The sequence below is a fragment of the Bemisia tabaci genome, chromosome 8 (genome assembly GCF_918797505.1).
Source record: "Bemisia tabaci chromosome 8, PGI_BMITA_v3".
NCBI classification, from domain to species: Eukaryota; Metazoa; Arthropoda; class Insecta; order Hemiptera; family Aleyrodidae; genus Bemisia; species Bemisia tabaci.
The window spans coordinates 1086854-1101865 of record NC_092800.1 but is presented as its reverse complement, the minus strand read 5'-3'; the positions used below and the strand labels follow the sequence as shown (position 1 = coordinate 1101865).

The window sequence follows — 15012 nt, the reverse complement described above, 5'->3', positions numbered from 1 at the left end:
ACTTTCGACTTGCGCGAAAGTTATAGAGAATAGAGGGTCAAAGAATGGAGGAGAAAGATACCGCCACGACTGAAAGCAAAAGAAACTCATTAGAATCATCGCTCAAAATCATACTTACTATACTGACGAAACGTAATGTTGGTTCAGCAGAAGAGCCGCTTGTTAAAATGTAGAATCCAACACAAGCAGTGACGACGGACATCACCAAGATTATTGCTACAGACACGCTCCATCTTTTCGGACTATTGCACCCCATGGTGATGACCTTATTGCAACTATTTCCTGTATTTCTTTTTTCCATCTTATTTCTTTTTCTCTTCACGTGTATGTAGGCATATAGTTCAATATTGGTTCATTTTTCACAACAGCACGTCGATATAAGTTTAGGAATCAAAGTTTTCAGATGATGTTTTCAAGTATTTTTTCAAGCTTTTTTTTTTTTTTTTTTTTTTTTTGAACAAAAGGAAAAATTTTAATTAATTATTGCACAAAATGGTGTCCATGCTATTTTATTACAGCAAAATTAATCTTAACTGGACTATTTTTTAAGGAATAGCACGCTGTAGCAGCAGGGTGGAATATTTGTATCAGAAGACAATACTTTTGAAGTAACTGTTTGTATATCTGACTGTTTTCTGTTGAAATTTTTTTTGATAAGAGGAGACGACTATCTCACTTTTTCGCAAATTTGATGCGATAACGGTCTCAATTATGATGCGATGCTTTCTACATTAAGTAAAAAACCTCCTGTCGCGTATATGCCTGAGCACTGATTACTAAAGTTCACATCTATATAGGGAGCAAATTCTCTATGATATTAATGGGAAAAACAATGGGCTCACGGTAACTTTCTAAAATAATCTTGAGGTTGCTTGGCGCAATCTTAAGACTTGTTCAGTTTAAAAGCACGTACCTGCGTCAGAAGTGGATTTTAGAAATATTGATAAAAAGCGCTCGAATTCACGTTTATGTAATTGCCCAATTATTGAGAGCTGGTGGTTGAAATTATATTTTTTCGTGATAGGATGAAGTACACTCAAGCTTAAGACAAGTGGGTGGAACTGTAATAGATTCATGACACTCAAGATTATTTTCGCGGATTTATAAGTTTTGACTGATAATGGATTTTTAGTAACCTCGTAAGTGATACAATAATTTCCTTTAGGTCACGCATATCTTACGTTTGCGTAGTCGAGAGAGAAAATTTAAAACGCATGCTTGATAATTATTTACTTCAGACGCTGATTAGTTGGGCTTCATTTTGCAATCAGGAACTACAATTTATGGCACATTCGTAAAAACACCTGTCTGCGTAGGGAATCTAATGTCATATATGTTGTTTCTAAAATGAGCCAGAAATTGTAGTTCCCGACCGCAAAATTTAGTCCACTTTGTGCAGCATATGAAAGCATAAAAATAAATAAAGGAATCGACTAAAAGTAGGTAATAAATAATATTTCAGTGCAAATTTATAAGTGCAACTAACCATATAATAAATCAGTTATTTCATTCCTCTCGCAGATAGCTAATATTATTGTATATATTCAACTCGATTCTATTATTTTACTGAGCTCATTTTATTCATTTGAAGCCGATCATGTGATACATAAGGATGGGTTTCGATCCTTCTCCCCCTCGGCTGGTATCACCATAAACGCAAAATGACAGCTTTTTACCGAGCGGGAAGAGGTGACTACAACGTCATGCCAGTTTGCCTTCAATTTTTAGAATAGGCAACACAACCTCCCACATGGTTGAATAGTGGTATCATCTTCCGCATAGGAGTTCGGCGATTTCTAGCAGAAAATTTTTAGCAGACAGGAAAACTTCCGTAAGAATCGCGTCAACTTATTCGATTTTTTCATGATATACCGTTAAGTCTTATGAAGGTTGAGTTCGAATTTGGGCTGAAGCGGGTTAATCGTTCATCAGTAATACGTTTGGTGAATGAAAACTTCTCTAACACTGTTTCTACTGAACTGGTTTTTTTTTTTTTTTTTTTTTTTTTTTTTTTTTTTTTTTTTTTTCTTTTTTTTTTCTTTTCTTTTTTCCCCCCTTTCTTCCCCCCCCCCCCCCCATCCGAGAGGGAGATGAAAAAACAAAGGAAAAGAAGAGGAAGGGAAGAGAAAAAACAGTAAATAGGCAAAGAAAGAAGGAAGAAGGAGACAGAAACAAGAAAAGGAAGAAGAAGAAAAGAGAAAGGAAGAAGAGGATGATGAAGAAAAGAGAAAACCACCATTCTCTTTAGAAATATCAGCTAGAGTTGTCGTTTTTGGAGGCGTCTGTCCAGGAGATAGCTATGTCATTTAATGAAGTTAAAAAATGATTTACTTTTGCACAAACATCATTTATTCAAAAGCTTCAAAAATTATAAAAACAATAAAAAACATCTCTTGTTAAATAAACATTTAGGTATTGAGGAGAAAAAGACAAAAAAGTATGGGTGCATCAACAAAAACTGTATGTACAACTACTTACATTTAAAGTAACGTCTTTGGTATACTCTAAAGATACTTTACAATATTCATTATTGTAACTAACAGGCTACAACACTAAGATGATTAGAATAATCTTTGCAAAAATATTTGCTTACAAAACAAGGAAACTGACAATGAGGTCTAAGTCTAATAAGGAAAATAACGGCGATTTCAAAATGTTTGGCTCTTAAAATAATGGGAGGAAAAAAAGATTCAGGAACCAATACAGTTTTCTCATCTGCTGAAAGCTTGAAAGTGTTTTACTTTGTACATTGCAAACCTTTCATTGGACTGAATGACCCAGCATATCGACTGTGAAAGACCGCAATCACGTATCTCGGTTTGCAACGTTGCAGACTTCCTGCCATACTTTATTTTTTAAATGGAAAACTACTCGACGGGAATTCTTCAAACTGCGGTGATTTTTCTTCTCTTTGGGCGAAGAAAAATCTTCGAAAATTTCAAGGGATGATGTCGATTTGTTCTCCTTTAAAAAAATAAAATAGGAGCGAAGACTTTCAGACACCGCAAATGAGATGCGTGGTTGCGAAATTTTACATTCGATATGTTGTCTACCCTGAGACATACGTTCTCCTGTGAAACCGTAATTGTTGAAATATGAAAATTTCATATCAGTGCCGAGAGCAAAAAAACTGAATCCCCATGTAAATAATAAAAATTCCTATCAGGCAGTTCAAATTACCTGAAAGCCAAATAATTACAAAGGACTAGCAAGCAGTAAAAGTTTGGGGGAAAATTAGGAGCTGACATGGACAGAAATAAAAATGCCAATTTTAAGTGAAATATGCTCTTAAAATTACATAAAGTAGCCTTAAATCTAAACTTCTCTCTCAGAAAATTATACGGTAATTGGTAACAAGCAAAGCCAGCCAGGACTAATTTAGAGAAAAGACAACTTCTGCTGAAAAATTCATCATAGGGAGCGTTCATAAATTACGTGACGACCTTTTTTGGCATTTTTTACCTTTCCTCCCCAGCGTTCTTGTGACATAACCCCCCTCCCCCCCAAACCCCAACAACGTTACGTAATTTATGAACGATCCCATATGTGATTAATGCACAGAGATGACATGCCACATGCTATAAATTATGAAAGTGCTTTCAAACATTACATGATTGTTATGCTAATTTGTAGTTCCTCTTGAAGAACTCTAAATAGTTGCGTTTTTGTGAGTCCTATAGCATTGACAGATGAATAAATCCATAGTGAACAAAAATGGGTATATTCCGGTAGTAATTCTGGTACTAATTTTTCAAAGTGCCTTCAAATTAAATCATCACACTGTTATCTATGGATAATTTTTTTTTTTAAATTAATGTCCATAATGAAAAATACAGAGAGAAACTAATAGCTGTACTTCGATAGGTAACATCAAATCAATCTCATGGAACTTAGAGTGCTGACTGCCTTCAAAAGATACGGCTGCAATCAGCCTTACACGTGAATGAAGTTGCAGCAGAGGCATTTGAAGGAAATTTGTGAACAGAAAAATATATGTCACTGATGAGTGATTTTACTCCAAGCTTGTCATTTGCTTTCAATTTTTTCTCAGACCAAAAAAGAATAAAAAAATTTAGAGGCACCCTCAGAGTACTTATAAGTAGAATTTTTTCATTTCATTTTGTTACTAGTTACGATATAAATATTTATATTTCCTGATTTAAGCTCATTCAATGGAAATCGCATCTTTTACACTAAATTATAAAAACTGACTGGCATATTAAATTCAATGGATGAGAAACTTGTTTTATGAAATTTGTCTTAACATAAACCTACGACTAGAACAAGTAAATTGTTACAAGAGAAAACATTACGACAACATTACATTCTAACTCGGTATTTAAACAATGACAGGTCTGTACTGATCAAAATTAGAATGTTATGAGCTCCAGTTACATGGAGCTGCACTACTGTAGAGAAAATTTACTGACTATAGTATACCCTTTACTAACATAAAGAATTTATACGTGGTTCAATACAGAAGGAACAAGCTAACAACTAGTGAAACAGTTTGAAAAGGGAATGGTGTACCTACATTGGAACTGGTCGAAAAATTCTGGTTAAAGAGTTGCATATCTGACAGATTTGCTATTCTAGTTCTAAAATCTATGTTTTTTCAATACATTTTGAACTGTAGCTACCTTTTTTTCCGATATTGTGAGGACATCAAACCTGTGATCTCAATTTTGAAAAATGAGCATCTCTCCATAAACATTTTGTGAGCCTCTGAGACTGATAAATTCAGAAATCAACCCACTCTAACAATACAAAATTATTTTTGGTGCTCTTGGCATTCTTCCGAGACATCATGAAAAACCTTTCTAAGTTTGATTATTCTAAAAATGTGGTGCAAGCTCATTTTGCTTTTGCACAGGCATGATGGATTCGGATATTAACATTTAAAAAGGCAAAGAACCTTCATGAGACGAATTTTCGTCTAGATTTCTCAAAAAGATGAAAGATACAGTAGGTTTTTATGATGCATGTTGCTGTTTTACAGAAATATTATAAAGATATGGGGTTCTAATTAATTCTCTAAATTTAGAACATTAACTAAATGAGTGAAATTGAAATCAAACCAAATATAAACGAGACTTGGAGGAGATGAGTTTTTGATCAGGAACACCACCTAAAGAGGGCTGCTTATAAGCCTAGAGGTTCAGTCGAATGAGTAACATAATCTGAAAAAAAAACAACAAATACAAAATAATTAAAAACTGAACTATTATAATTGAAAAAGGTTTTAAGTTTGAGTCAATCAGGCCCTACGCATCATTTTTGAGGACATTTTATATTTTTAGAGATGAACGACGTCTTTTCCCCCTCCCTTGAAAAGTTTTTATTTGTTTCTGCAAGCATGAAGCAAGTTTACGGGAAAAAATTTCTGAAAACAATTTAGAAATTCTCATGAAAAATTGAACAATTCCAACGCTGCATGGAAAACGTAACTCATTGGCATTGTTGCATTAAGAGAGAAAAAAAACTGAGGTGTTTCTCTGATAGAGGTTAAAGACTGTTATCAATTTTGAGCTCCAGTCCAAATAATTTTGAAATTCAGTAATGTACCTACAAAATACCCTTAATTTAGGAATATTATGAAATATTTAGACTGATTGGGAGTCTTACAGATGTTTCAGATGCTAAAATACCATTAAACTTAACTTATTATTGAAGGGTTTTTGTCATGAAAATACTCATATTTGTCATTTTCATTTGGTGTTTGTGTCTCGCTCTATTTTTTCGATAAAAAGTTGGGGTGTCACCAAAAGAGCTGAGGTATATCTTCAAATAAAAAAAAAAAACGCTTTTAGACACATGAAGATGACTTACTTGGTACATAAGAGTTCTTAAATATAAAAATAGTTGTCAAAATCAGCCAGAACATTGTCACCGTCTTGAACAGATATGCTTTGACGAGATGAGCACGGTAAAGATGCAAGATCAGCAGCCCACACAATCTGTAAAAAATCGCAAAATTAATAATCTGTTTAATAAAAATTATAAAATAGAGGCCTTAAGAGGACGGGAATAATCTTTGAAGTTAAGAGAATTCTGTTGGAGGAATTTTCAACACTTTCTTTTTACGGAGGACAAGCAATACTCAGAAATCTTCTACTCAAAGGAGGCAGCTCACTTCAATGAGTGTATTAAAAGGCTTGGTGAAAAAATTCGACACATTTGAAACTATAGGTTCGCAATTACTGACGCTAAAAATATAGGATACTTTGAGGAGTATTAATTGAGAGACTATGGAAGTACCTTTGGTGATCTTGGTCTGAAGTCAAGATTCCTGCGTATGAGGAAATGAAATTCATGGGGTGGACTCCAGCACATTTGAACCATCAACGGCCTGTCATCGGGATGAAGTTTCCTCTGATATTCTTGGTTTTTACAAACCTGAAACAAAGATATATATTTAGTTATGCGAATTTGACCAACTAACCATTGTCGAGCATTGGCGAAAAATATGAACAAAAATATGTCAGCGAGCCTGGAAATACCGCCGCGCCGTTGCAAAGCAAACTCGTCTGACAAAGATCAAAACACGAAAGCATTTTTTATACGTATAAGTTCATCGAGCTATACCAGAAGTCATAAAAAGGAGCTGGAAATATTTTAAAAGACGCTAGTAAGACTAATCATAAGTTTGAAGTCGGAATGTTTCCAGGGTGCCTTCAACTTCTCCTGATACAACAATACTTGACTGTGCATTGCGTTTTGCATCACTACGAACCGGAGGCACTTTATCGTGGGAGCTATTTGGACACATCTTGCTCGAGATCAGTCTAATGGACTTAACTACGAAGTTGACCATAAAGCATCGGAGTGAATTGAAAATAAATAAAAACTAAATGAAAACGCGCTCTATTGGTAATCAGGATGACGTGAGCTGTTTTTTTTTTTGTTTTTTTTTTTTTTGTTTAATTGTGATGGGTTTTGCGAGAGAGTCCCAAGTCTTCAATTTCCAAAAATCCAATGTACGTCTCAGTAGGCGGGTATTTCGATTCACCTGAACTTTTTATAGAGATCAAGTTCTAACAATTTTTTCCCCTATGATCAACATGTCTGCGAAAAAAATGATCCCTGACTTCCGGGCACGATAAAATTAAATATCAAGATTTAGACTTACCTTTAATTTTTCGGTCCTGATTTTTTCACTTGTCAACTAATCCAGGATCACAAAATAAAAAGTAAGTCTAAATATTGATACTTGAATCAACCTGATAAAGTATAATGAAACCATTCAAAATAAAACTAATTAATTGATTTTTGAAATGAATTACCGCATACCTCGTAAAGAGAAAATTGCTCGACTTGTTCTTTGCTACCATAACACGACAGGAGGATCTGAATCAGTTCATCTACGGTTGTCCTCTCGGAAATGAGCAAACTTTTGTACTGAGACTGAAAAATAAGAAACAAAAAACAAAATAAATACCATTGAACAGGACATCGTTTTGTGTTTTTCATGAGTTTTGGACTCTGGAGACATTTCAAACGGGATTAATTGTATTACATTAAATTATGTTCCGAAATTCAATTTTTACTTAAAATATCGTCTGCCATACTCTTCGTGCAAGTTTAGTGGTATTGAGCGACAATGTAGGGTCGTAAAGTCACGAATTTTGAAGTTCAAGATGAGAACGCTTGTTGAAATCTTGGAACACCAAAAACGAATCCCGGAGAAAAGCCTCTCTCATTAATTTACAGGGCATGAACGATTGGATCGATTCATCCTGAAATCATCTTAAGACCCAACATGTTCATTTTCGCGGGAATGGAGAATTTGCAGGTGTCTGAATATGAAATTAGGTATCCTTCATGTTCAAAATGAAACTACTAAAAAAACTGAGCACGAGGATATCGTTGGTTTCTATATTGGAGAATTATTGGAGGAAATGTGACAAAATAACCTAATCTGCTAATAAATACATGTGTTTAAATGGAAAATGTCGCAAGTTGATGACACAAGGCACTTAAAGATGTACTTTTTTCGAATTTCCCATTTCAGAAAAAAATTTATGAACAAGACTGTAAACTCAGCCCGTTAGGCACTCTCATATTTTTATTTTTTTTTTTTTTTTTTTTTTTTTATTTTTTTTTTTTTGTAGTTCTTCCGGGAGAAAAAGTGGCGAATCTTTTCGAAGATATGACAATTTAAGCGTCTTGTTCCACCGGCTGTGGTAAACCAAAGTCGGGGGTTTCGATTTCCATCCGTTTCGCGCTACCACCCCGAACATGGGCACTCTCATATGAAGCAATAGACTTTTTACGTGCAAATTTTCCGATGTTTAAACATCAAGGCCCATCCATCGCACAAGCATCGAATGATTTAACTATCAGAGTATCTACACGATCTGACTTATTACTGGCAATTTGTATTTGTTCTGCTGATAGGGACCTACCCCTTGCATGATAGCGCTATCGAAAACTTTGACTAGTCCGCCTCTTCTGGTCTGGAGGGCGAACCTGGACTCTCCGCGAGGGTGACATGACTCGAGCACAGCAGGTCTGGCTTCATCGTCCAACACAAGAACTGTCCTTAAACCTAGAAAAGTACAGAATAAGCACAAATTAATAATTTGGATAGGAGTTAAGATTAGAGGCAAAGAAACGAGACTCATTGAATTACAGATAACGATGCTCTCATCGTATTGGAAAAAGCAAGTACTTTCAATTTGCCGTCAAGAAGTTTTCCCCTTGAGTCAAGAATAGGATCCCTTGAATCATGCAGGTTTCTGCTTTACACAAACACGTATTATTTCTAAAAGGAACTATGTCTCACGCAAGACCTACGCACATAGTTCCTTTTAGCATAAATACGCCCAAAAGTGACTTCCTTAAGCGCTATTTGCCTTGATCCAAAAGAATTTTCCTCTCAGCAGAAAAATTTTTCTAACAAGTCACTTTTTCTTCGCAATCGAGATAAGACCCCTCGAGAATACGGAAATAGAGAATTGGTATTTTGTGCGTAGGGCGTCGATTTTGGGCATAACATAGTATCTGCTTGGGTAGGTATCATTTTTATTTTTTCTTAATTTGCCTAATTTGACGTATTTATGCTAAAAGGAACTACGTGCATAGGGTTTGTGTATGATATAGTTCCTTTTAACATAAATACGTCCGATTAAAAAATTGCCGCGATCAAACTTCATGACCAGGCAACTCATGAATTGCAAAGTTACACATCTTGAGATCCATGACTGAGAAATTGCTCAAGATATCGCTCCTGTGACATAAGGGCGTAACTCAATTCCCGCATGAGCTTCAGAGAGCATGGATTTATACGTTTATCAAGGCTCAAGTGGAAATTCACATGCGTCCTTACGTTTGAGGGGCCACGAAAATATCTCTTTTTCACAATTCATCTCACATTAGTTGCAAACATTATACCCTTTTCGTTTTAAACGAAGCGCTGGCAAACTCAAGATTTCTTTTGCTCGCGCTGACAGCTCGAGGAGTCAAAGTTTGGACGTATTTCTGCCAAACGGAACTATGTGCATTATGACGTGAGCCCTGTTATGCATATATTCTTATGAGTCTCAGGGCTTGTATCTGAGTATGCACATAGTTCCATTTGGCAGAAATACGTTCATTTAGGCCTAGGTCCTCGGAGAATCCAACGGTCGGCTCCCGGCCATTAAACGATTCGTAAAAACGGATCCCGAAGTTGTTGAACTCCTACGAGAAAATTTCAGAGCCGGCTCAAGCTGAGGCTGAGCTCTGCGTAAAAACGGAAGAAAGTGCCGAAAACGATATAAAAGAGACAGAAAACCGCTCGCCAGAAGCGTAATGGCCAATTCGTGATGCCGGGATTTCGTGACTGGAATGCACCTAGCTCAATTTTATTCTCTTTCATTTTTAATTAGTCTTTTAATTTTCATCTTCATTTTTCGAATCCGCGCGTAGAAGTCCCGTTAAAAAAATAAAGGAACGCACTTTATCATTTCATCGTTTCTCGGACAAAAGAACGTAACTCTATTCCAAGGTTGCAAAATTGACTCGAACAATTTCATTTTTGACAAGAATGTGTCCGTGCAATTTTCGCTTAAATTATTCTGATCATTTCATGAGATCGGAGGCAAAATCGGGAAAATTTTCAGTTAGAGATGCCCAAGATTCTCCGTGTAAAAATGCAGTTTGTGCGAGGAAACTTGACAACATTTAAATTTAGTTACGTTCTTTCGTAAGGGAAATGAAGATTTCTTCCTAGATGCCTGAACGGAATAATGATATGAATTTTTCTCTAACTCCCGTGTTGTGTTTTATGAAGACCTCCTCATACTAACTTCCGATTATTCCCAGAAAAATACAAATCTTTAGCTGAAAACACGCGAACTTACCGCGTTTAGTAAAAGAGAACCAAGCCACATCAGTTACTGCCAAATTTAACTGGCAATGTAATTTTTTACGAGAGAACGCTTGTGCAGATTCTTTCGGAAATTTTGAGGAATTTGCTACGTGCTATGCAGAAAATTCACTGAAAGCACGAAAATATGCACACCCATTTTCACATAAAACATTTAATTGCCCGATTTAATTTGGCAATAGCTGATGCGGCTTGGTTTCATTCTGCTTAGCGCGGACTAAATGAAACCATTATTCAGAATCGAACACGATACGAAACTCAATTCAAAATAGTCTCGAGAATCAAGGAAAATGATGTTCAGGAATAGAATTAGACATGGAATGAAATCAGCATGCCATTTCAAACGGCGTGGCAGGAGTTGATCACGTTTTAATTTTTAGGTATTTAATTTTGATAGCCGGAAGTATACCTTTCGATCTAATTAATCATGATGCGTTTTAAGAGAAAGTGTTACTTTGGGTTTCACCTATACTGGATATTAAGGAAACATGTTCTTGATGGACTTCACTTAGTTCCTTCGCGTTGATTAATAAGGAAATATTAAGCAGCAAAGATTGGTTCGGTGTTTTTGCCGAGTTTTATTCTTCATCTATCAATACATCTATGTTCGACTTGACGCAAAGTCGCTACTGCGTAATTTCAGTGGCGATTCTTGAACGCTGGCAACACTGTTTTTTCTCCATTTAAATGTATGTAAAACAATCGATTCTTGGTGAAGCAGCTTGCCTCGCTTAAAATCGATATTATCAATGGATTTAAATGGGAGAAAGGCGCTGTTGCCAGCTTGCAAAATCGCCACTTCGTAATTTCTCCGGAGACTTTAACGCCAGGCTAAGAAAGTTAACGAAATTGATCCGATATTATATTTTTGACGCGTGTATGTGAAAAAACTCATGGCATTAAAGGGATCCATCTATGTAAGGTCACTCACCTAGTGAGCAATCTTACACACTGATAAAAATTAGTTAGGTAGCTCGGAAACTCCAGCAATTCGGTCGCGTTAATTATCTGCTCGTTGCACTACTCAGGGTTTGTCGAAACAATTTGGCTCTGTCAACTCAGCTCATTGGAGAAGATTGGTGGAGACACGCAAGGAGGGATCTAACTGGCTTAAATGCACCTAACTTTCTCTATTAATTGGGTGAGTTTACCAAGGATCAGCTTAACTGAAGCACAAACGTTGCTTATATTCATCTCATGCTGTAATTTTTTTACAGTAAACTGAGCAACATTCTAGACTAAAATTTTGTGACAATATTTTCCATAGGCCATGAAAAATTCGAGAAAATTTCTGAGGCGTCACTTTATTAAGTTTTTTGGGAAGAATTAAACATGAAACAAAAGGACGCGACGTGCAATGCAGATAGGCACGGGTTCAATTCATCAAGTTGATTTTTCCCAGCAGATATTGCTCGGTCCGATCAATTTTGCAGTATTTTAGAAGAAGATAACTTCCAAATATTTTTCTCTCGATTTTAATTTGGCTCCTTTCTTCTAAACGCAGTCCACTTTTTGCACCGTCAAAAAGTCAATTGATAGCATTGAAAATTAAACGCAAAGCTCATTTTTCGGTTTATATCGGATACTTTGACTCTTTTCGAATAGGCATGTTGAACAAACATCGCAAGAACCTCTTTTGATCAGTATGTTTAAAGCTTCTATAAGTTACGATGACGCTGGCGCTCCCATCCTACTTTGTAAGACACCTACTAATATCGTGACCAAACACGCAGTTCCTCAGGCAAGACCTACTGTTTGATCCTTGTATTACCCGCTTTTTCGTCGCGCAATGGGCAAACTTGCCAGAGTTAACATTTTTAATTATTTAAAGGAAGAGATAATCATCCTGGAGGAGAGCTAAAGTGACTACTTCTTCAACTGAACTTGGATTCTTTTGCCAAATAACACTGTATATTGTGACGAACACAAAATACAGACATCATGCATTCTCGATCAAGCGCGATGAGCTCTTGTTGAGTCAGTAAGAATGCGTTGCCCACCGAGCGCCAAAATGGCTTGGACCGTCCTCCTAAAAGCGATCATCGCCTCCTAATCAGTGGCGTGGCGTGCTATGCGATATATCGATTGATCTGTCTTTTAAACACATGGAAAAGGATCGATACACAGGCTGTCCGCAACGAACACCTTAATCTTCGATTCTTCACCTCAGCTTCAAATTTGGAAAAATCGATAATATAATCGATCACTCACGCCTTCTAATTGCCGGGGACTGAGGGAGAATTCGTTCACGCGTTCACGCTTCGATATATAAATCATAATTTATAGTAATTATGGTTGGAAGTCGGGATTCATAGTATGTGCCTCGCGGGAATACTGCACGAGCCTACCGGATCTACCCCGAGTGCAAGGAAAATAGCAGACATGTTTCATTCCTTAATGATGTTTAGCATGATTTTTCTTGTTTATGGATGAAAATAATTGAATTGAATTATTCACGTATGAGCACTAAGAGCACCCATAATAAATCTACAGTTTTTCCGCATCAACGCAATATCATCCCCCTCTAGCCAAATTATCGCAAGGGCCATGCAGCGATTAAAAATTTCCGCCGCAATTTCATTTTTTTACAGAGAGATTATTGGTTGAATCTGTTTGAAAATGTCACTGAATTTTATCGGCAGCGCAAGGAAAATTCAGTGAAATTTTAGGACAGCTTCCTCGAACAATTTTACTGTAAAAAAAATAAAACGACGGCGGAAATTTTGAAGCGTCGCATGGCACTTATGATACTTTGGCTGGAAGGTGACGCTATTGCGATTTGATTCCGTTTTCGTATTCTTATTCGCTTATTTTTTTCCTTTCATACAATACAGTGGAGTAATGACTGCTCGACTGGCGGTGACACTTACCAACTTTTCGAACGGTGACTTCCATGGTGAGAAAAAACAGATTGGGGTCCCGGTGCCGCATCCTGTATTTGTTGAGGAGCATCTTGATGATGTCCCTGCATGTCGTTTGGTAGGTGATGCTCAGCGTTTTGTACTCGATATCCGGCCTCAGACACCGTGCGTAGACTTTGATTATCGTCTGGAACAACACAAGATGCTTTGATTAAAACGATGACACTCGCTGTAAAATATTTTTCGAAGACATGTTAGCAACCGTCAACTACGAAGATTATCGCAAAAATTATGGGGGCAAGTATAATCGCCTGCAACTCGTCATTTCTCAGACAAAGGAACGTAACACCATTCCAAGGTTGCAAAATTGCCTCAAAGAATTCAATTTTTTACAAGATTATACCAATACAACTTTCGCCGAAAAATTGTCCGATTTTTGCATGAGATCAGAAGGAAAATCAGTGAAATTTTCAGTGAGAAATGCCCGAGATTCACCTGATAAAAATGCAATTTTTGAGGAGAAATTTAGCAACATTGAAATTTAGTTACGTCCTTTCGTGAGGACAACGACGGAGCTGTGAGAATCTTTGCTGCGGTGTAAGAGCGGCTTTCATTGAATCCGCATATGGATTATCGACCATAGGAGTTTGTGGTCATACCGTAGGGACAGTGGAAAGGAGAAGAAGGGGGGGCAAGAGGACCCCTACAGCTAATCCAGAATAAAAACAAAAGGCCGCCGGTGGGAATTACAAATTAAAGTATACGATTTCTCAATTTCACGGGCGACCGAGCCTCAGGATCAACTTCGGGATTTCGAATTAATATTCCGGGGGGATTTTTAATGCGACCGCTCATGGGGCGATTTCTCGCTTGTGGTTTGGGCAGTGTTGCTACTTGCTCTCAAGGCGGATAAAGAATGGTGGTCGCATTTCGATTTTGGCTGCCATCTTGAAGCGTTGTGACGTCAGGAGGGTACGGGTTTTGCCGTGCAATCCGAGGTTGAGTCGGCCCCCCCGGCCTCGGCCAGCCCATGTACCCGATGTACCCGATACCGTGTGACGTCCAGAGGGTACGAAATGCGACCACCATTCTTTATCCGCCTTGACTTGCTCTGGGCTTCCTACGATATTTCATATCAATTTTGAATGGAAAAATAGAGCTTTCATGCGACGAACTGGCAACCAAGGGTCAAAAGGCAAGGGCAAGACCACAGCGAACCCACTGACCGCGGGGATTGGTCAGAACTGGCTGTCATGAGACGTTAAAAATAGGGAGCAAAGGCTTTTTCACACAGTCAAATTGGAATTTGGAGATTTGGCAACACTGATTTGAAGAAAAGGTTAACGGTGTTGTCATGCGCGTGAAAAATATGTTCAAAAATGCTAACCGCACGGTATAAATCACCATTACCGAAGGAGAAGATGTCACCAAGCACATGACGGAAAGGTTACGGAATATTTTACATGTTATACATTGAACGAGTTTTCTGTGAAAAGCGAAGTATTTTAGGTGGTGTGCGTTATGTATGTTAATTTATTACACTGATTTAATGTCGAAAACGTTGGTCAGTCAGTCCGTTGACAATTAATAAGTCATAATTACGACGTTGACGTTGCACATACTAAACACTATTGGATATAAATAAGGAATTAAGATCAAATATTTCAACATTTTAGTGTCATAGGTTTAACGAGACTTGGTATAATTTGAATTAATTAGACTCATTCTATGATGACATTAAAAAATATGCGAGGCCATATTTGAGGCGTCTAGAAACAAAGC

At 37.1% G+C, this 15012-nt stretch overlaps 1 protein-coding gene across 4 annotated transcripts in view; it reads right to left on the bottom strand.

The window, feature by feature from the left end:
• Positions 1–2326: 2326 nt before the first annotated feature.
• rau (RA domain-containing protein rau) overlaps positions 2327–15012 on the bottom strand; it is a 204691-nt gene continuing 192005 nt past the window's right edge. For all 4 annotated transcript variants that reach the window (XM_072303818.1, XM_072303817.1, XM_072303816.1 and 1 more), the window contains 6 exons: positions 13240–13417; positions 8406–8548; positions 7291–7404; positions 6259–6396; positions 5830–5957; positions 2327–5180 (listed from right to left, as the gene is read on the bottom strand). In XM_072303818.1, coding sequence (XP_072159919.1) covers positions 5847–5957; positions 6259–6396; positions 7291–7404; positions 8406–8548; positions 13240–13417 — 684 coding nt within the window. In that variant the 3' untranslated portion in view covers positions 2327–5180; positions 5830–5846. The remainder of the gene's footprint in view (positions 5181–5829; positions 5958–6258; positions 6397–7290; positions 7405–8405; positions 8549–13239; positions 13418–15012) is intronic.